Raw genomic sequence first — 22581 nt, forward strand, 5'->3', positions numbered from 1 at the left:
TTCTTAAAAGTGTTGATTCCCACGAAAAACTACCCAATGCAAAATCTTAGCTCAATCGGACTTCATTTACTAGTTTCGCACAGCCGTCAAAGTTTGAGTTTTTTTTAAACTGAAAAATCACCCGAAGGAAGAGTACATGGAATCGAGGTTTTCAAAAAAAAATGTATTCCAAATGTTTTAAAATTGCATGAAACGTTGAGATTTACTTTACTTCACGTCGAGATTTTCTTTACATATTCGGTTTCCAAAAAACTCACATTTTGGCGTCTGCAACACTAGTAAATAAGGTCCGATTGAGTGTCGATTTTTGACGAAACAAATTTTTTAAGATAACAGTACATATCGACGTTTCATGAAATTTGCGCATCCTAAAAATGTTTTTGAAACCCTGATTCGGTGCGCGTATTATTGACATAATCTTCGAAAAAATCTTCAGGTGACATTGAGGAGGAACTTTGGAAGAGCCAATCTCAGGGTATGGGCCGCTTTTTCAAGAAGGGGAAAGACACCTATACTGATACCGTTTACCGAAGGCGTAATGGACGACAGCTTCATATTCCTGCAAGATAATGAGGCCATTCACGTCAGCAAGAAATCTTTGTCATGGTTCTCCGAGAGAATCATTCAGGTTTTGAACTGGCTAGCTCGTATCCCGGACTTAAACCCCATTGAGAATCTTTGTAAGATTGTGGCAAGGCATGTTTACCGTGGCGGACGACAATTTGGAACAATTCGTGAGCGGCAGATATGTGTTAGAGATGAGTGGAATAAAATTCCACAAAGAATGCTGGATAATCTGATCGATTCAATGTCAAGCCGAATTTAAGAAACGATTCGAAAAAACAGAAAACCAACCAAATATTGAATTTATAAGTTTCTTGTTCATTGTTTAAAATAAATGTTGACTATTGCACTGGGACATTCATTAGTGAAATTCACTTGTTATTCAAAGCACTTATAGGGGCTATGCTTATATTTTAAAAATCTAATTTATTGAACTCTAACGGTTGAAATAATAGGCGGAAAAAAAAACATCAGCTTTCTAAGGCCCGCTGCTGACTGTACAGTTCCCTATCCTTAGTATTCCTTAGTTCAGTATATATTTTAAGCGTAATTTAGCAATCATTTGCTCAGCTGGGAGACGGCGGAACTGAACTATTTTAAAATACATTCAACGCGTATGTCTTTGTGCTAAAGATGTAAAATATGAGATAAATTTATTGAAAAGTAAAGAAAATTATTCTTATACGGACTCGACTTATACGGCGGACTCGATTATATACAATCTTGGATTTATTTTCACTGTATATAATCGAATTATGTAGGGGAGGTGGGGGTAAAACGGACATGTTAAGGAGAACTTCAATTATATCTTTGGAAACTCATGTTTCCCAAAACTTTGATGCAGTTTCTTGCAATTCTATATACTGTTTTTCTACCTACTTGGCCAAATATTTTACAAAAAAGTGTTTTTCAATGTTTTTTATTGAAATTATGGACATATAGTGGGGGTAATATGAACAGGTTTGTAGTATATGAAGCGAAGAGATTTATCGATAGCGAGAGGAATAATTTTATTCAACCAAGGTCTGACCTCTTCATGAATGTCCGTTAAATGATGAAAAAATCGAATTAATCCACCTAGAAGTGATACCGCGCTGTTCAGCAGTATAAATGAACAGACTCTCAACTATTTTGCTTTTGGTTCCAGTCAGCTACTAAACAGTCCACATTTGGATTTGATTTCCATTTACAGACGCAGGGAATTCCTTAGGAATAGATTAAACAGACTTTTCACAGTTCATCTCACTCCCACTAGCAACTGTCCGTTTTTAATAAATCGGTTCAAGCACAAGAATTTAATACCACGCTTTCAGGAGGGCTATTTCACTCATTTCTGGTTTGATAGAACGAACTAGTTCTCAAAAAAATAAAAAAAACAGAACAGAACACGTGTACACCTTGTTAGTGAATGCCTAATAACAATGAGATTTATATTCTGCAAAGGTGTTGCAGATCACTCCCTTCTTCATAAAACGATGTTTTCATGCATAATCTTTCGGAAAACACAAAAAAAAACTTATTGTTTGTTCCCAGTATTTCAAAAAAACAACATCAAGCTCAATTGTCCCATGTTGATATTCTAGGCATAGCTGTCCCACCATGAATTTTTAAATTTATAATCAAGCTTGCTTGATTCAATTGAGGGGAACAATTCACATTTCATTAGACGATAGTTTACTGCTAATAAAAACCCGTTGGATTGCTCAACTGAAATGCTTAAAACTTCTGGTAGACAAATATGCTAGAAAACTTTGATTGCGTTTTTTTAAAGATGCTGATTTTGGAACATGGGACAACTATGCGTAGAACGGCAGTATATAGTTGTGAAACATCTAAATTAGTGGATTTAAATAACATTTTGGAAGTGAAATACTTCAAAATGAGTAATTTTTAATGTGTTATTCTAAAAAGTCATATTAAACATAGTTGTTTCCACCAATTAAATTAAACCTCTTTAACTGCTCTATAAGTTGTTCTTTGTCACCCAACTTCTATCTATCTTAATTTCGCTGCAATATCAATATAAACAATTCCTGGTGAAAATTCAAGCAAAATCTTCAAAAATCACAATTTTAATACAAATAATACAAATAATAGTCACTTAAATTTCACCTTAACGTTGAAAGGTTACATTTTTCCTTGAAATAAGTCATATTTGAAATACAAAAAAAAATTATCAAATTGTATATAATCGAATCACATGTAATCGAATCTGTATATAATCGAGTCCGACCTGTAGACATTAAAAGCTCCATGCTTGTACAACGTGGGGACTACTTCCAACACATGCAAAGTAATGAAGTATAAAAACTGTAGAAAAAATAATTTACGGAAGCATTTGGTGTAATTTCGATTTTTGGCACTAAAGAAACCCTAATGTTCAAGAATTAATTTTTTCAAATCTTCTATTCTCCAATAAATGACTGTTCGAAAAATCTAACGTTGGCCAAATGTGCATTTTTCTCTGTAGGAGGTCCAATTGAATGTTTCTGTCCTACATAAGAATTCGTTTATCAATCTGTAGAATACTGTACTGCAGAAAAGTTTACATATTTTTGTATTCTATAAAGTTGTGTTATAAAAATTGAAAACACCTTCCGCACATATTTGCTTTGAACCGAAATTGTGGCCGAATAAAGGCATACAAAGTTGAATGAAATTGAGGGTAAGTGGTAGCTAATAAATTAATCTTTCATTTGACGCAGAACATCATCATTCGATATATGCCAAAGACACAAATTATCAAAGTTGCTGTTCAATTTTCATTGAAGTTACGTCTTTAAAGCACTTCGTATAAACTCCAAGGTTACGCATCGCCCAATTCATTATTAATCCCTGTCCAAAAATTCGCGTCCCCTCCCTGCCACCCAAACTTTACCTCTGGCGATGCTATAATTGCGCTTCTTTATCTGCCCAAAACGTTTCCATCATAACGATCTTCCTCTCGTTTCGGTTCACCCATATCCACGTTTTCAACAGCAGAAGCATTGCGTCAACGCCATTCTGATCTCAATTATGTGCGCTAGCCGCCGTATTGCAGCGCTTATCGTTCGTTCCGTAGCGTTTTTTGTTGTTTTTTTTTGTTACTACCAGTGGGAGGAGAAACGAGATCTTCTGCCTCATAAAGTCGCTTGCCTAACAAGTCGTCATTATAATGAGAGCCTTTGTATATTTTTAAAAGACTAGAAAACGGACTCTGTTTCCATAGCCAGGCTGCTCATGCTTGACAATAGCAACATCAAAATTGAGATCGCCTTCCGATGCTTCGGAGAAATATTATTTTAAAGCTATTTTCACTAGACGCTTTCGGGACTAGGACATCAAAGGACGGCGGAAAGTTCCAAGTGAATCGGCAGCTCATAAAAGTCAATGTACCGAACGTAATCATCTTATGCGACGTCAGGACGGCAGCAACAAACTCACACGAGTGGGTGGGAATTCGCTAATAGCAAGCGCTCCTCGGGCTGGACTTTCGTTGTGGCGCGCTTTATCAGGAGAGCCGTTTCAGTTACTCTACGGTTTACTCACCGAAAGTAAAACACTTGGCAGTATGAACATGCTTGGTGCTTTCGGTGTGTCCCGAAGTTATTAATTTCCATGACTTTACAGGTTGCTGGCGATGAAAAGTTGAACAACTTGAGGACTATTACGAGTGCTGGCGAAGGTTTATAGGAAATGCTGCGCCTCTCGGGAAACGCCACTAGGCGGAACGAACTGGTAGCCCCGAAAAGTTTTTTTCGTTTATTGAAACAGCATGGGAAAAAGTACAAAACTTTAATCTACTTAATCTTCATTTACGGATGCCTTGGGGCTCTACTGAACTGTACCGTCGCATCCATTCTGGCAATCTAGAGCTATGCTTAAACTGAGACTAGTCGTCCTCGGGTCAAAACACTTTTTATTCGCAATCTTTCCGCCTAATTGCACAGAAGTATAAGTATAATTTGATTCACAATCACACAACACACTCTCACTAGCAAGTCTATCAGAGCGTGTATCAGTAAATGCAACGTTTCTACGAGCCTTGTATCAATTTGATGTAGGGTAACACGGGGTGAGCTGGACATACGGGGTGATTTGGACCACCCCTTTATCTCAAAAAGTACGGCTTAACTTGGATTTTTTATAATGTCATTTTCTTTTATTATTGAACCGTATGTAACTAACGTAAAAAAACTTTGGTAAAATTCGGCAGGTGGAAGGAAACGGTAGCATGAACACAACAAGCACTTTGATTGTCAAAAAATGTGAGTTTTCCGATCGTGGTTTTAAGGTTTTTCCCGCTGATTCAACAAACTTTTCGTGTATTGTGCAGTAAAGTTCTGTTCGTCTACAGAAGAGGAACAATTTGATGCAGCGAAATTGTAAATTTGATAACAATAAATGAAATTAATTGCATTTTAATTTTTGCATGTTGTGTGGGGTGACATGGACACGTTTCTGTGGGGTGAATTGGTCCTACAGGTTTGAGACTTTTCTTTGATCTATTTGATTCCAAATGTCACGGAATTACAAAAAGAGGATGGGCAGATAACGTTGGAAGAAGGAGGAGCTTGAAAGAGCAACTCAGGTCATCAAGAACGGATTTTCTTTGACCAACAACGAATGTGTTTGAAAATGCTCGAACAACAGTGAAGAGATTCATGCAGAATTCGAGATGGTGTCAATCCTATTTTTCTGGTCTAGAATCTGGCCAAGACACCTGGTATCGATCCCAAAACACTGTTACTGATTGTAACATTATCCCAAAATACTTCACATAAACATAAGTATGTTTTTTTTTCGATGAAACACACACTGGACCAAATCACCCCGCATCAAATTTCAATGTCCAAAAATCATCTCTTTTATTTTGTGATATATTTGATGGTTTCAAGCTTGATATAATGATTAAACATTATTGATTGAGAGAAAACAAGTGTAGATCAGTATACAATGTGACATTTTGGATTTAGACCGTATTGGTTTGGAAATATTATGCGATTTGCTTAGGAGGTCCAAATTCCCCCCTTTTCCCCTACATGGCGCGCGGGCATTATTGAAATTGGGAAAATGTATGTTCACTCACGCTTATTGTGAACGCCGTAGATCCTTGATAGGCTTTTTTGGTATATGTCTCATTTGAATACATATTACATCAAGGCTTATAAGACATTCAGGTGAATAGAAAATCAAGAGAGGAGAGACGTATACAGGTCACATGAGCAATCGCTAAAAACTCAATCTTGACAAAATTCAAGAAATAAGTTGTAAAATTAACACATCAGGAACATTTGTATGTAAAAATGAGATTTTTTTTCTTCAGCTGCAAAAAAATGACAATTTTTTCCTAAAGATGCATTCTTCATCAATGAATAAAAATTAACGTTAGAATACGATCCGTAATCGATTGCTCGACGAAGCTATATCATGATGCCGATAACAACATGTCGACTTGTATCACTAAGACAGTTTCGTTGGGTCGCGTTTCATGGAACTTGAAATTTCACCATTGAATTATGTTCCTCTGTGTTTTTCGGTGCTTTTCTATTACTTTTCAATGTTTTACATACGTCCACGACGCCATGGCTTCCGGGTTAACGTTGCATTTGAGTAAATGTTGGTTCGAAAAAACAAATTTTCCCTATTTTTTCCACTACAAAAATTCATAACTTTCGAACTACTGTACCGATTTAGATGATCGACATATCAAATTGAAGCTTATGACTTTCTTTGAAAAAATATTACTTTTGCGAAAAATTTTTGCTTGTTTTGAAATTATTGTTTTTGTAATTATTGATTGAGTCAAATTTTCATAGTTTTCTCGGTTAAAGATAGGGCATTTTTTTATCTAGGCCGTTTCAGTATTGGCAATATTGAGCGATGTGTGCTCCCGTGGCCGAGTGGTTATCGTCAAACCTAACATACCGGGGGTTCGGGTTCGATTCTCGTTCTGATCGGGGAAATTTTTCTTCAAAGAAATTTCCCCTGACTTGCACTGTGGTCACGCGTATTCTAGAGCTTGCCACTCAGAATGCATTCAAGGCGTGTTATTTGGCATAGAAATCTCAACTAAGTACTAATGAAAATTACGCAAGCAATACTACGTTGAGACGGCGGAGTTCCTCTAGGAACGTTAGTGCCATATAAGAAGAAGAAGAATATTGAGCGATTTGCTTAGACAGTCCAAATTGCTTTCACTTACCCTACGAATCATTGATACAAAGTCAAATCATTACAAAGTTTCATCATTCAACTGATTTTGTTACTCTAGAACAGTGGTTCTCAAACTATTTTGAGCAATAAAACCCTTTTCCAGAATTAAGTGATACCTCAGACCCTTATAGCCAAATATTTTAAACAAAAAATGTATTTCTTGTTTTTGTCTTATTCACACAAAATACTTATCAATTAAAATACTTTGCGGTTGGTTAACCTGTTATAAGTTATAATTAGTTTAAATTCGTTGACCATGCATTTTTCACTGTAAGCGTGAGCGGACCAAGTCGCTAAATTAAAAATTTCGAGTTATCGAGTAATTTTAATACTCGACGTAATAAATTTTTTCGCCTATTTAAGTTTTGCAGCCATCCAATTGGCTGTCACTTCCCGGTCTTCCCATTTTTTCAGCTCGCTTTTCAACACACAGTCGGAGAGTCCACAGAATGGTTCTGGACCAGTGAATGGTGAGTTTGAGCCGTTCCTGCTCGCTCGTTGCCCTCTATACCGCAATGGCCAGGAATCCAGTACAATTGTACCGAACTTATCTGACTTAATTGCCGTAGGAAGGGAAATGCATTCCCATACAATTTTTGAAGAGCACTTGAAGGCATTTAGAGCATTAAGCGCCGCTTAGCTGTCACAGAATATGCAGATGTTAGCATGTCTATACTTTCTTTTAAGGCAGACATTTAGACATTCTATTATTGCAGCTATTTCTGCCTGAAAAACTGTTGGCCAGTTTCCCATAGCCACAGAGATTTTTGTTCTGGGACCATACACTCCAGCACCCGTTCTGATTCCCATTTTCAACCCATCAGTGCAGAACATGATTGGACCATTACGAACGTTGGGGCCACCTTCATCCCATACTGAGCGAGAATGTTCGATCACTCTGTATGGAATGTCATAATTAGTCCTAGGTTCGATCCAATCACTGTTCATCTCTGAGGCTGATCCAATGGGTAATGGTCAAGATGCTCAAGTGACCAGTTTTGTCCCCGTCTAGTATTTTTTCCATCTTTTAAGCTTTAGAGCGCTTTTTTTAGCCTCTAGCTGAACATATTGGTTCATAGGTCCCAGGTGAAGGATAGCCTCCAATGCGTTTGAGGGTGTACTTCGCATTGTCCCAGTAATTGCAAGGCATGCTAGTCGTTGGCGTTTGTTTAGCTTTTTTGTAGCTACAATCTCCATAGTCTTTGGCCACCATACAAGTGAGTCATACGTTATCCTAGGCCGCACAATTGCAGTGTAAACCCACATAACCATTTTTGGTTTAAGGCCCCATGTTCTTCCTATCATTTTAGAGCATGCCCATAGAGCTGAGTTGGCCTTGCTGATTATTGAATCTAGGTGCGCGTTCCAGTTTAATTTGGCATCTAAGATAACACCTAGATAAAGGGTGTGTCACATCAAATTGCATCACGGAAAAAACGCTGTAGAAATTCGCTCAGTAGACCGATCCTTTTGAAAATTTTAGACAGTAAAATAAAAACTATTAAACAACTTTTGGCATTTTTTTTTATTCATACTTCGAGCCCAAGCCCGTATGCTCGCACCTCTCCTTTTCCCCGTCCATAAGGTTCTGTACAACGTCAGGTTGTAGTTTTTTTTGAACAGAAATCCATTTTCTCTTGAAGTCCGCCTCCGATTTGACAACTTTTGGGTTCTTCCGGAGGGCCTGCTTCATAATCGCCCAATATTTCTCTATTGGGCGAAGCTCCGGCGCGTTGGGCGGGTTCATTTCCTTTGGCACGAAGGTGACCCCGTTGGCTTCGTACCACTCCAATACGTCCTTTGAATAGTGGCACGAAGCGAGATCCGGCCAGAAGATGGTCGGGCCCTCGTGCTGCTTCAATAGTGGTAGTAAGCGCTTCTGTAGGCACTCTTTAAGGTAAACCTGCCCGTTTACCGTGCCGGTCATCACGAAGGGGGCGCTCCGCTTTCCGCAAGAGCAGATCGCTTGCCACATCATGTACTTTTTGGCAAACTTGGATAGTTTCTGCTTGCGAATCTCCTCCGGAACGCTGAATTTGTCCTCTGCGGAGAAGAACAACAGGCTCGGCAGCTGACGAAAGTCCGCTTTGACGTAGGTTTCGTCGTCTATTACCAGGCAATGCGGCTTCGTCAGCATTTCGGTGTACAGCTTCCGGACTCGCGTCTTCCCCATCATGTTTTGCCTTTTGTCGCGGTTAGGAGCCTTCTGAACCTTGTATGCACGCAGGCCCTCCCGCTGCTTGGTCCGCTGGACGAATGAACTTGACAAATTCAGCTTATTGGCGACATCCCGGACCGAACTTCTCGGATCACGTCTAAACTGCTTAACTACGCGCTTGTGATCTGTTTCACTGACGGAGCATCCATTTTTGCCGTTCTTCACCTTCCGGTCGATGGTTAGGTTCTCGAAGTATCGTTTTAGTACTCTGCTGACCGTGGATTGGACGATTCCCAGCATCTTACCGATGTCCCGATGTGACAACTCCGGATTCTCGAAATGAGTGCACAGGATTAATTCACGACGCTCTTTTTCGTTCGACGACATTTTTCCAAATTTACGAAAAATTGACAGTGAAGCATGGCCAACGTGATCTATACACTCTTATCTGATTATAAGCGAAAGCTGAAGATATAATGCCTAAAAATTAAATTTCTACAGCGTTTTTTCCGTGATGCAATTTGATGTGACACACCCTTTATTTCACTGAAGCGCTGATTTTTATTTCCTCTCCCCCAAGATGTAGAGACTGCAGGTGCTGTTTTTTCTTTTTGGTGAACAGAATAATTGTTGTTTTTGAGGGATTTATGCTCAGACCTTCTGTGATACACCACTTGTAGTTGACGACCTGCTGATAAGTTTAGAGGTGATAAGTTTAGAGGTCATAATGGTACGAGGCAAGTTTGATGACGTGTTATCGATCAGAATGCAGATGACCTTAAACTTTGGTCATCTGCATTCTGATCGATAACACGTCATCAAACTTGCCTCGTACCATTATGACCTCTAAACTTATCACCTCTAAACTTATCAGCAGGTCGTCAACTACAAGTGACCAAAGGAGGGGTGATAAAACCCCTCCTTGTGGGCAACCTTTCGTTGCACTCACAGATGTCGACGACCCGCCCAGCTCCGAGGTGATTCGTCTATGTGTGAGCATGCCCTGGATCCATTTGACTATGCAGTTATCGAAGCGTCTTTTTCTCATCGCTTGTGTCATTGATAGAACGATTTTAACGAGGGCGATACAACGATTTTAGCGATCTTGTACCTTTTCGATACCATTTTTATAGCACTCTTTCGGGTTTTCCAAAATAGGCCTCAGTATCGGTAATCACTTCATCATCGGTCTTAAAAAATGCGAAGAGAAAATAGTCGCTGGGTGCCAGATCTGGAGAATAAGGTGGATGCGGAAGCAATTCATAACCCAATTCATGCAATTTTTCATTGATTCGTTTTCATTGATTTGTGATTTTTTTCACAATAACAAAAATTGCTTCACTCTCAATGCTGTGACTCACGAACCAATCGACCGATTGCTGTCAAATTTTGACACGTATCCATTGAAAGATGGTGCTTTGTGATAGTCAAGTAGATTTTTGCATGAGGCGCCATCTAGACGTCAACCTTATGAACATTTCAGCCGAACTGTTATTGTCTACGTAACACAACCTATACTGTATCTTGAAAGATTCAAACAAGAACATGTGTTAATTAATGGGGGTCCATTATTAGACCCAAAATCAATTTTCGTTCATGTCGACCCCTCAGAAACCAATATCTAACCCAAGGGATCGATATCGGCCACTTTGAGAGCCCCTGCTCTAGAGAATCCAAGAACATTTGATGGACAAAAACTGTATTCAAGAAGCTCACAGCGACATTTATCAAAGATTGCAGTTGATATCAGGACTATTGGATCTCCCTATAAATGATGCATATCCAGATGAAAAAATTCCGATCAACGTAAAGAAAATCAGGACACCTTTCTGCTTTTTTTAGTAACTTGATGTTGACGCTGCTTCGTCTTCTCCATATCTAATTGATGAACATCAATTAAGCAGTGGCAGATCCAGTCTGATGACCGTTTATAAACCCTTTCGAGTGGAAGAAGGTTTGGTCAACATCTCTACTCTACACGAATTCTGGAACATAATTCAATAATCTCCCAACGATTGTGTCTATGTTTCCTACAAAGCGCTGGAACTCTAGCAGATAGATCATCCGGAGATGATCAAAATTTTAATAGCGGTGGTCATATTCCTTCCTTGCCACCCCAGGGTCCGGGGTTTCGTTTCTTTGAGAAACAACACATATAGACCAACCTCAAAGTATTCTGTTTTGAGTCTCAAACTTCATTTTAATCAACGTCGTTGTGTATTTCAATATGTATTCGGTGTAACAAATAGACCCAATAACAAAATATATGTTGATTAGGCGATATTTTTCAGAAAAAAAAATTGTTATCGTGCCGAATGGAAATAGCTGGCTACTCAAACAAATAGTTCACATGCTTCACCAGCACTAGAACGCAATATGTCGTACAATCCAATTGATGCCATGTAAGCCTTACAGAATACCCTCAGTCTCTATAAAATCAAAACAGATTCTCAACAGAGCGGTCGTTTTTCAATGTAACAGTCTTCTGAATTAGACCCTAGTTCACCTAGTAGTCATGATGAAGAAGTTGCCACAGTCATCATTTTACCCACCACCGAACCGACCGTTCCGAATAAATAAGCAATTGAAAAATAAACAGCAATCTGGTTGAATAAATACTGCTCAATAACAATCCATGATTTGCTTGCTCTCCCTCCCCCGCATCTATTGGAATCTGCTCCTAGATCCACACAAAGCTAGGAGTAAAAAAATCATCCAACTCTGTTTGCGGAAAGAAATGCGAAAAGGAAAGTTTTGCCGCAAGCGTATTTTGCTCCTGAGGAGAAAAAATAACAGTGAGACACCAAAATCCTCCGAACTCCGGCAAAACCAAGTCATGCCAGCGCCTTCACCGAGTGCGGAAAAAAAGAAATTGTGATCCCCACTCATAGTCATCATGTTCCTGAAACTTCGCCGTTTTTCACGGCTTCCATCTCTCGCTCGCCTATTTTTCATGCAAATATTTACTCAAGTGACTGTTATGATTCTCCTTTGCTCTCTCTGTTTTTTCATGTCGAGACTGTCGTGCGAAAAGCTGTGGCCATGGATGATGGCCTTGCAAGCGATGCTGGATCGGGGCTAAATCAAGGCTTCCTCGCGGGCTGGTCACGGTCTGATAGAGGAAGCAGTCGGTCGGGAATGTGTTTTTCCTGGATTCTGCCTTGTTTCGAGGAGCTGCGGAAGTGATGCCATTTGATATAGATTTTTGAACAGGCAATTGGAGTTATATCGGATGTAGATGTGTTAAATATTGAAGCATATAGTGTACCATAAAAACAATTTTAGTCGTATGCGAACTACTAGAGAAATCAACACATGGAGATGAGATGTACACCACTTTGAAGATCCAAGTTTCTTGTTTTGAGATTTCTACTATTTTTTTTTCTATTTGTAAATATACAGTGACTCAAATTCGTAATCGTACTCCACCAAGCAGATATCCCTTCTTTTCAAAGTCGAAAACAAGCTTTCGGAACATTCTATTTAGATAAAGTTATAGTGTCATCTGAGAGTTAAAAGGTTTGCTATCTGTTTTCAGAATAATGGTTTTTATATCTCTAAAAATGGTGTTCTAATGTATGAAAATTGACTCAAACTCAGAATCGTACGCTGGTTGAAATCTCTACTCGATTTCGAAGGCGTTGGCCAATTTCCGAATTCCGTCATTAGTATCCCTTGCTCATTACCACTACCTTTAGCAGTCTTAGGCCTTATCTACGAGTTTTTTGGTGTATTCGGAAGGAATATTTATAATTTTTCTCATCAAGTGGTTTTTAAAATTGCTAGTTTTTCTGCGGTGACCGACGCTCCAGTAGTGCTGATGTAACTTTAGGTGTACCTCAAGGTTCCGTGCTAGGACCACTGTTATTTTGTTGCTACATCAACGACCTCCCGAACGTTCTCCAACACTGTTCCATACAACTATACGCAGATGATGTTCAGCTTTACATTAGCCGCTTAGGCCCGAGTACCCGTGAGATGATTAGAATGATAAATGAAGACCTTGGAAGAATATCGCAGTGGACCCAGCGTAATGGATTATATGTCAACCATGCTAAATGTAAGGTTCTGTTGATCAGGACAAGATCACGAAACATATCACAGCTCAGTTTATTGCCGAATATAATTATGGATGGACAAGTGATTCAGCGGACCGATAAAGCAAGCAACCTCGGCTTCGTATTCCAGAATGATCTTCAATGGGATGGACTCATACGCCAGCAATGCGGTAAAATTTATAGTAGTTTGCGAACGTTGTACAGCAGTGCATCATGTGCTCCCATCACAACGAGCCTGAAACTTTTTAAGAGCCTGATTCTTCCGCATTTTTTGTTTGGTGATGTGTTTCATGTAAATCCGAGTGTAGGATCATTGGATAGGCTGCGCGTTGCACTAAACTGTTGTGTACGATTCGTGTATGGTTTAAACCGTTACTCTAGAGTGAGTCATTTGCAACAAAACCTTGTGGGTTGCCCGTTTGAACGATTGTATGCATATCGCTCTTGCATGTTCATCAGGAAGATTTTGACAAACTGTACGCCAATTACTCTGCATCAGAGACTGATTCCGTTCCGAGGCCATCGTGTGCAAAACATGGTTATCCCTGCAAACAATACATCTGTTTATGCTAACTCTTTGTTCATCAGAGGGGTTGTAAACTGGAATATGTTACCATCCGAGTTAAAGCGTTCAACATCGGAAGCAATTTTTAGGAGAGACTGTTTACGCTACTGGAATAGTTTATGAATGAATAGTTTAGTTAGATTAAATTTTATTGTATAAGTCTTGTTCATGTTTCATCACAGTATTGCCATCGGAAGTAGTGATTTAAAAAGGTAAGAATACTTTTTGGACAATAAATAAATAAATAAAAAATAAAATAAAATAAAAACGATTGAACCCCACCTAAATTACAAATCATCTATGAGGACAAAAAATTATTGAGAACCAAAACCATGCATTTCGTGAAGTAAAGTAAGCTGAGAACTATTAACGGAACAATATCTCTCTTTCATATTATGAAATATCACATTAAATAGAAATTGCGGATTGAATCCAAACACAATTCAACATTGATGGAAATGGATAATCCGGCAACCATTCCACCCTTGTGGAGGTTATACATCCACAAAGTTTGCTGTTTTAGCGAAAGCCCTTGGCCCCCCGGGGTTGGTCTCAAAGCAACTGACGGTAAATATTTCACTGAGATTTATGCCACTGCATCTCGGGCTGTAGCCAAATCAGATCTGCCTCCAGAGCCTGATTGTCGTCACCCGTTTTTGTGTAATGCAATTCAGCAGCTCTGAGCTGGAGTTCGGATTGCTGCTCCTTTTTTTTTGCTTTGAACGCTGCGTTAAAACCACAGATAACTTTTGCGGCAACTGCAGTTTCTCATTATAAGATTTGTCAACAGGGGGGCAAAGGGTTTGTGTTATTCCTCTCCCCGCCCAGCTTTGCTTGTACTGGAGAGGAAATAACCGTGGGTGGAAGAGTAGATTAAGCCATATCTCGATTACACCGATTAAATGCGAAGGCGTGATGATAATTCCCGCCGTAATGAGATTATAATCGCGTGTCGGAATCGTTCATTGGTTCAGATTGCAATCGTGTTGTAGAGCTTGCCGGCAACTGATGATTCTATTTTATTTGGAATGTTTTCACTTGGGAAAATAATGACCAATGGCCAATGATTATTTGCCAATTACTGAGTTAATGAAAAAATATTTTCGATCAATGTGTTCAATTTTGAACTTTGCTGTCCTTTTTTTTTCCAAACGTACAAAAAATTCTCGAGAGTTCAGCCATTATAAGAGTTCATTGGGCTATCTAACGGCCTAATCAAATAAGGCGCAGGGGAACGAGGGTCGAACCGGGAAATATTTTCCTTTATGCACCCCGTCACCCAACATTATCATGATAAATTTGTTTTTAATGTATTTTTCTCGTGAAAGCGACTCTTCACTTAAAATATTCATTCTTGTTTGCCACCCCACTTGCTCACTCTTCCCCTTCTTTTTCCATCTTCCTCCTGTAGGCATCGAGGCGGACCTGTTCTACGTTCGCGACGGAGCCATTAACGACTACGCCATCAGCTTCGTAGTTCCGATGAAAACCGGCATTGACGATTTGCAGTTTTCCTGGCAGAGTCGAACGGCGTATCCGGTGAGTATTATTTCCGTGTTTTCTCTTCCTGACCAGGCGGTTGACATGCATGTGGATGACGTTATGACAGAGCGTGTACGGTGTACCATTTGTAATGGTGGGTTACGACGGGAACGACCAGTGCAAACAGGTGGGCGAATCAACGTTTGCATATCCATCCATCAAAAGCGCGCGCTTTAGTGGGTGGACCCATGTTATAGTTTATAGAATAAATAGCCATACTAACTCACTTTCACAAAGTTTTCCCAATGAAATGAATGAATAAGTTGTGTAGAATTGTGCTTCACATCTTCTTTGAGTTGAAATGTGTTCGTATTTTACAACTGAAAATATAATTCTCCTTGTATAATGGATACACTCCACATAATAGACTAGACTAGAAGACAAACCATTCAAGATCGTTGAGTTTTCTCATAAAATTATAACTCAGTTGCTAACAATCGTTTTTGCTATTTCCAGTTTGCTGTCAGACTTACAATTAATAAATATAGGCGGACGAGCACATGGACAATTTATCCGAGTGAATGTATTCCAATAGAGTGAGTCCACTCAGAAAAAGTTTGAAATAAAGTGGTATTAGTAACCACATTGGTTGTGCGTCCGCTTACTAAGCGAAGGATCGTGTAAGTTCTCGAAACTCAAAATCATTTTTGTGTGTTATTATAAAACTACGTCCACGCATTCATCTGTTATGCACGGTTGGAATTTAGGCCTCTCTTTCGGTCCATACTGAATTGTCTCCACAGATCGGTTCAACTAAACATTAGAACAAAGGGAATACTACTCTTAAGCTGGGTTCAGACGGTGGGAGTGAGCATACGAGTCGGTCTAGTCAGTTACTGCAGTGCAGCTACTCACACCGTGTGAACACATCATGCCAGTTAGTGTCATGTGTAATCCGGCTTGCGAGCTACTTAAAAGTTTTTTGAATTTACTCGCACTCGCATCTCTCAAAACTTCAAAAACAGAATTTAGCGTTCGAATTCAGGAATCAGCGAATGCCAAATGTAAAGAAATGTCTCTATTTTTAAGATATTTGAAAATATGCGAAAATATTTACAGAGTTTAAAATTATTGGAAAAAATACAACCCTCATAGTTTCTAAACGAAATCGTTGTTATTTTGTTTTGCACGCTGGTGGGGCACGCTTCTTTTTGAGATAGTTTTCCTGAAAATCTCTAATATATAATCGTTATCAGGCACAATTTTCATTCAAAATTATGCAACTAAATAAAATGAATGCAACTGAAAACCTGAGACGAAAACTGCCAATAGAGAAGTCGATTTCGGATCAATCATCTGTCAAATTCGGACCAGATTGCTGTTTCTGACTATTTTATGGACATTTGAAAAATCATCTGGCATTCCTGGTAAGCCAATGGTGTAGTATCTAGTTTCTCGTCAGTTTCATGAAAAAAAGCTCATTTTTAACAAAAAAGTTTCAATTTTGGCATTTTTCGAATTTAAAAAAATGCCTATGTAACGCTTTAGGTATTGTTCTAAAGTTTCAAAATATTTATTGGAATTCGTTCTGCGATAGCCCGTTGCTTCAGATTTTTCAACTGGTTTTTATTGAATCGCGAAGTGTCGATATCTGTCAACCGAAAAATTGTTTACAAGTCCTCGAGTTTTGCACAACAAGCTCAATTTTTAATGCGTTGGAAATGTCGAATTTTATTGTAAACTAGTTGAACCAGAAAACTGTTTCTCGCCCAAAATGAATTTTTGTTCACGTTTTCTCACCAAGCGAATGATCATGGGTCCAATCGCAGAACTATTCATTGATTGATCTTCTAATTGACCCTTTATAATTTCCTTTTACTTTAAATTCCCTGGTACTTCTACCAAAACTCGTCATTATAATAAATATGTATCGGTTCGATAAACGATTAAATCTGGCTCTGTTCACAGCTGAAAATACTTACAACCAAAATAAAAAAAAGTAAAGGAAGTTGAAATTTTTACATTCCTGCCGAACCAATTTCGAAGTAATGTTTTGTTTTATATGCAAATTGATCAGTATCATTTCGTACGAAAATATCCACGCGTGTCCACGGTGAGGGGGGTACGGGGTACAGATGATGTCCACGTCGATATTTAATATTTATTTTAGTTGAGGATCATCGTTTTCAACCTCGAGCGAAGATGATTACAGAGCAAACTTATATTGAAGTATAAAATTAATCTATTTTCTAGGTCCAGTTTCACGTGAGAGCAAAACTGACATGTCGGGCTGCTAATGCTATGGCTATGGCTGTCGAGTAATAGTATTGTAATTCGTTTGAATTTGAGTGTTTCGTACTTTATATTCTTCCAAAATACAGTACAAGAAAAACAAGAAAAATTCGGATTATGTTTCATCATTTTTGGTATCTGTAGCTCCTCTTTGAAGTTCCTGCGCACAACTGTGGATGGATTCGTTATCAACGATTCAGAGTTCATATACAGGATTTTCCAACTTTAAATTCCGAAAGTAAATTGAAATAAAACACACTTAGAATTCGAATTTCGATGAAACTTTTATTTCAAATTAAAGTTTGGTTTATGCCATTATGTGTGAAATACAACATCATTCAAATGTCCACCTAGGGCTTCCTCGCACACCTTGATCCGGAACAGGTAATTTTCGATGACTTTTCGACACATATGGGGCGGTATCTCGGTCATAACTTCACGAATGTTGTCTTTCAAATGTTCAAGAGTTTGCGGAGAGTTGGCATAGACACGGTCTTTCGCATAACCCCACAAAAACAAGCCTAGCGGGTTCAAATCGCAGCCAATTGGCATCACCAAAACGCGAAATTATGCGTCTCTCAAATTTCGTTCGCAATATGGCCATGTTCGGTCGTGTTGTGTGACACGTGGCGCCGTCCTGCTGAAACCACATGTCATCCGTATCCATATCTTCAAAAAAATCGGTTAACATGCGACCATAGCGCTCATCATTCATAGTTACCGTCTCGCCGTCCTCATTTTCAAAGAAATACGGCCCGATGACTCCACCAGACCATGATGCGCACCAAACAGTGACTTTTGGCGGATGCAATGGCCTCTCAACAATCACGTGTGGATTTTCTGAGCATATACGGAAATTTTGGGTGCCACCGAGCTCGAAATGTGCCTCATCGCTGGAGAAAATCTGATGAGAAAATTCAGCATTTTGCTGCTGTTGTTCGTTCACTCAATCGACGTATGCCCGACGCATTCCATGGTCACCACGCTCTAATTTTTGTACCAGTTGGACTTTATATGGATGTAGGTGCAAGTCCAAATGCAAAATTCGCCACAATGATGTGTTTGACAAGCCCAATTGCTGAGCACGTCGTGGAATCGAAACATTCGGGTCATCCTCCACACTGGCAGCAACAGCAGCAATATTTTCGGCCGAACGCACATTACGATGATGCACAGGTTTTACAGTATCCGCTACGGATCCATTTTGTTCGAATTTACGCACCACATTAGCGATTGTGTGCTCTGTAGGCCGTCCATGACGACCAGAATCCGTCCATAATGCTCGAAAAACATTTGCCGGTTTTTCATCATTTTTATAGTATAATTTAACAAAATTAACACGTTGTGCGATGCTAAAACGATCCATATTGTCAAATGGCAGACATTCAACTAACGATATGACGCTTTGGTTGACAGCTATGAGTTATTATCTGGTAGTCAAAGTTCTTTTGACTGAGTTATTTGTCTTTTTTACAAAGAATGAGAATGCCTTCGATAATTTTGACGTAGAACTACGTCTTTCAGGAAGGGTGTCAAATCAGAAAACAGGTCACTTTTTTTATGAAATAAAGTTAACGTAAATAACTATTTTCACAGCGAACGAATTCTAATACATTACGATTCCCTATTCCCTCAACGGTTTGAATTGATGAAATCTGGAAGAATTCCCTTTTTCCCATACATTTGTTAAACCGATTTGTGTGCTAACCCTACACGTACCATCAGTAACGAGCAACTCATACTCATACAATCGTTTCTAACCGTTTTTAGCTTGTTTGGTATAAATAAGCCATCTGTGATTTTAATTCACATACGGACATCGACTGGACAACATCGTTGCTGCACGAGCTGAACAACGAGGGATCGAGTGCCTTTCTTAAGGCAGCGAGGGTGGAGGTGTAATGCAGGAGTAGAGTAAAGTTTTCCAAGGGCCTTTCTCAAGGCTAGAGACGAATAAACTGAAAAGTTTAAAGTCTCTCTAATTCAACATCATCATCATCATTAATTCACACTACTTCTCGTTTGGTGGTCATCGAAGCAACAATGTTGCCCGTGAACGTCGATCGGGAGAGGATTGTTTTTCTCAAGACAAAAGAAGGAAGAGTATGGAGTAGAGTTTCTTTCCCCAAGGACCCTTCTCAGAGCTAGAGGCGAATGAACTGAAGAAGTTTAAACCCAAACATGGAATGGAATGAAATGAAACCACAGTTGCGAGCGAGATAGCAACATAACGAGAGGACATTATTCCTGCCTTAGCGTAAGAACACACTGACATTATTTTCAATGTTCACCCCCACTAGAACGTCTTTAGAATATTTTCATCTATCTCACATACACATTGTTTATAAGTTAATTTTCTTTCTTAGAACTTAAAGAAAAAAAATTTTTATTTATTTTAGAGCTATGCTCTACTTTTACTTAAAACTAAGATTAAGACTAAACTGAGACTAATTTAAGACTAACTCTACAATCGTGGCCCTGCTCTATTTATATTGATCTGGTGATGCGTTGTTGTGAAATAGCATGATGAAATCATGCTATCGATTTCCTGGGAAAGTTCCGTTCTCGATAATTCGTCTGGTCAATGTTTATGTTTATGTCTCGATCGCCCGCCTGTCCGCTGGGTGGCTAATTTATGATCTTCTGCACTTTGTCTGGGATGATGTTTATGGGTGGCTATGCTGACGCTGCGCGATAATGAAGTCATCTCGGTGTTAACTCTTCCCCTCTTGATCGCTTTGTCCTCAAAGTTGATTAACGGTCCGGAATGGTGATGGCATATTAATAAAATTCTCGATTTCTTTCTTCCGCTCGTCCGATAATTCGATCGTTGGTTCTGCTGACTTCAGCTCATTCAATGCGATGTTTGGTGTCGATTCTTCTGGAAGTTGAACTTGAATTTTCGTGGTTGATCTTCTGGAGAGAAAGAAAAATATCGCTATTGCGGTTATGATGAGGATTATTATCGTAGTTCCCAATGAACTGAATAAATTCAATGACCACTGTAATGACTCATTTGAAGGTGAATCAATGATATGCGCTTCATGAGCAATTAGACCTGTTGTGGGATGATAAGGTCGTCCTGGAATATTGACATCGAGATTGGCGTAAAGTTCTCCGTTGATATAGATGTTACAATCTTCAAATTGTAATAAAAAACTTCCTTCGAGTACTTGTGTTGAATTGCTGCAATTGGAGGTCACTTCAACCTTAGCGTCATTGATGAGAATAACTGCTTCGCTGATTCTTTTTACTAATCCTGTGGAGTAGACTTTTTCGAAAGTACAATTTGAATGCTTGCCTTGGATTAGTTTGTGAATACATTCTGATGTCGGTTTAAGAAAATAGCTTTCACAGAGATATAGATTTTCTGGATTTTCGCATGGTTTTTCTAATTCGTAAATATGAGTTTGATTTCGCAAAAGGTAATTTTGTTTTATCCAAATGCGTTTGCTATTTTTGATAGTGGAATCAATATAGTTGTACTCATACGTATTTGTTGATACTTGGGGCACTTTCAACATGTATACTATATGTGTGTTGTTCAAGGTAACTTGAGGTGTTGACATTGAAAGTAATTCTTCATATGATGCGACATAAATATTGTGATTGTCCAGAAAAGTGGTAATTGTTTGAAAATCTCTCATCGATAATATTCTGCTGCTAGGAATGCCATGTTTTGCCATGAGTATGGCTTCTTCTAATGTTTCAACTTGATTTTGTAGTGAATCGAGGTTTGACAGGAGTACTAGCTGATTTATTTCCATGGAGTGGTTTTTGAGTCTTTCGCTTTCGACGGTTAATATTTGGTTAGCGACGTCTGTTATCTCTTGGATGCGTTTACTGATGGCTTCATTAATCATCACCTGTTTGTTGTTCTGGAGTATTAGGGCGTTCATCGAGCTGTTGATTATTCGTAGATCCTCTGCGTCGGGGCTTCCAGCTATCCATTTCCATATGGTTCCGATCGTGTTCCATCTTTTGGTCCTTCTTGTTTTGGGTCTTAATTTTAAATATGTTTCATACAATTTATAATTTTTTATCTGAATCAATTCATACAATGTGTTTGGATAAGGGTGATTCTGAATTTCTCTGTTTATGCCTGCTATTGTATTTTCTATTTCTAGTAAACTAATTGGGTGTATTATCCTGATGTAACCTATCTTGATTTTAGCTTCTCCTAACGGTATAATTGCTAGTGGGTTGTTTGTGAGGTCATGGACTTGCAGTATCGGTTTAACAATAGACACGCAGATGGCGAGTCTGAAAAGATGGAAAAGAATTTACAATTAGGGTTTTCTTAAATTTGCTTTGTGAATTTTCCTTCCATATATGTCTATTACATGTGTGTTATGGTCTTCTTTGATTTTGATTATTTTGTACCTACTTTTTCGTTTAGATATATCATTTGATTTTTCGTAAGCATATGTATCTGGTGTATAACTTGGATATGTGTTCTGTGGTATTTTTTCTTCTTTTTCTTTATAAAGTTTGATTATTCTTTCGTGTAATTTTTCTCTTTGTTTGTTAAATTCTTCTAATGGCAAATTATTTATATTTCTTCCCTGGTATATATTATGTGGAGTATCATTTGACTGAATGAACCGAATTGTTATATTTATGGGCTGCCTGTTGTATTAATTCGTTTATAGTTATTTCTGGATTTAGTGCTTTTATACACCTAGCTATTTCTCTTATTGTTGAATGGCATCTTTCTATTTGTCCATTTGTTTCAGATCTGTGTACTGGTGTTTTAAATATTTCTATTCCTAATCCTTTAATCTGTTGTTCCATTACATTTGATACAAAAGCGCTTTCATTATCCATTACAATTTGTGCGGGTACATCCCAATCGTATATTAATTGCATTAATATGTGCAATAGATTTTGATTTGATTGGTCTAATTTTTAGAAATTTGGAAAATTTGTCAATGGATGATATAAATAATGCATTTTGATTGTAAACGAAAATATCTATATGTATAATTTCTGCTGGATAATTTGGAATTGGAGTTTTAACTGGGATATACTTTTGTGGATTTCTATCATATTTTTCAGTTTTACAAATTTCACATGTTTTTACATAGTCTTGAGTTAATTTATTCATTTTTGGAAAATAGAAGTGCTTTATTAATTGTAGTACGTTTTCTTTTGCGTTTCTGTGAGCGAAATTATGGACATTTTTTATTTCTTCTAATTGTTGTTCTTCTTCATTTATATCTGTAACCTGTGTTTGTGAATATCGTGCCTTTACAATTTGTGAATTG

The 22581-nt window shown here is 38.4% G+C and overlaps 1 protein-coding gene across 1 annotated transcript in view; it reads left to right on the forward strand.

The window, feature by feature from the left end:
- Window positions 1–22581, forward strand: part of LOC129765312 (tyrosine-protein kinase Dnt) — a 192119-nt gene that overhangs the window by 27444 nt on the left and 142094 nt on the right. Inside the window, exon 2 of the mRNA XM_055765487.1 lies at window positions 14952–15079. Coding sequence (XP_055621462.1) covers window positions 14952–15079 — 128 coding nt within the window. The remainder of the gene's footprint in view (window positions 1–14951; window positions 15080–22581) is intronic.

This window comes from Toxorhynchites rutilus, chromosome 2 (assembly GCF_029784135.1).
Source record: "Toxorhynchites rutilus septentrionalis strain SRP chromosome 2, ASM2978413v1, whole genome shotgun sequence".
Taxonomy (NCBI): domain Eukaryota; kingdom Metazoa; phylum Arthropoda; class Insecta; order Diptera; family Culicidae; genus Toxorhynchites; species Toxorhynchites rutilus.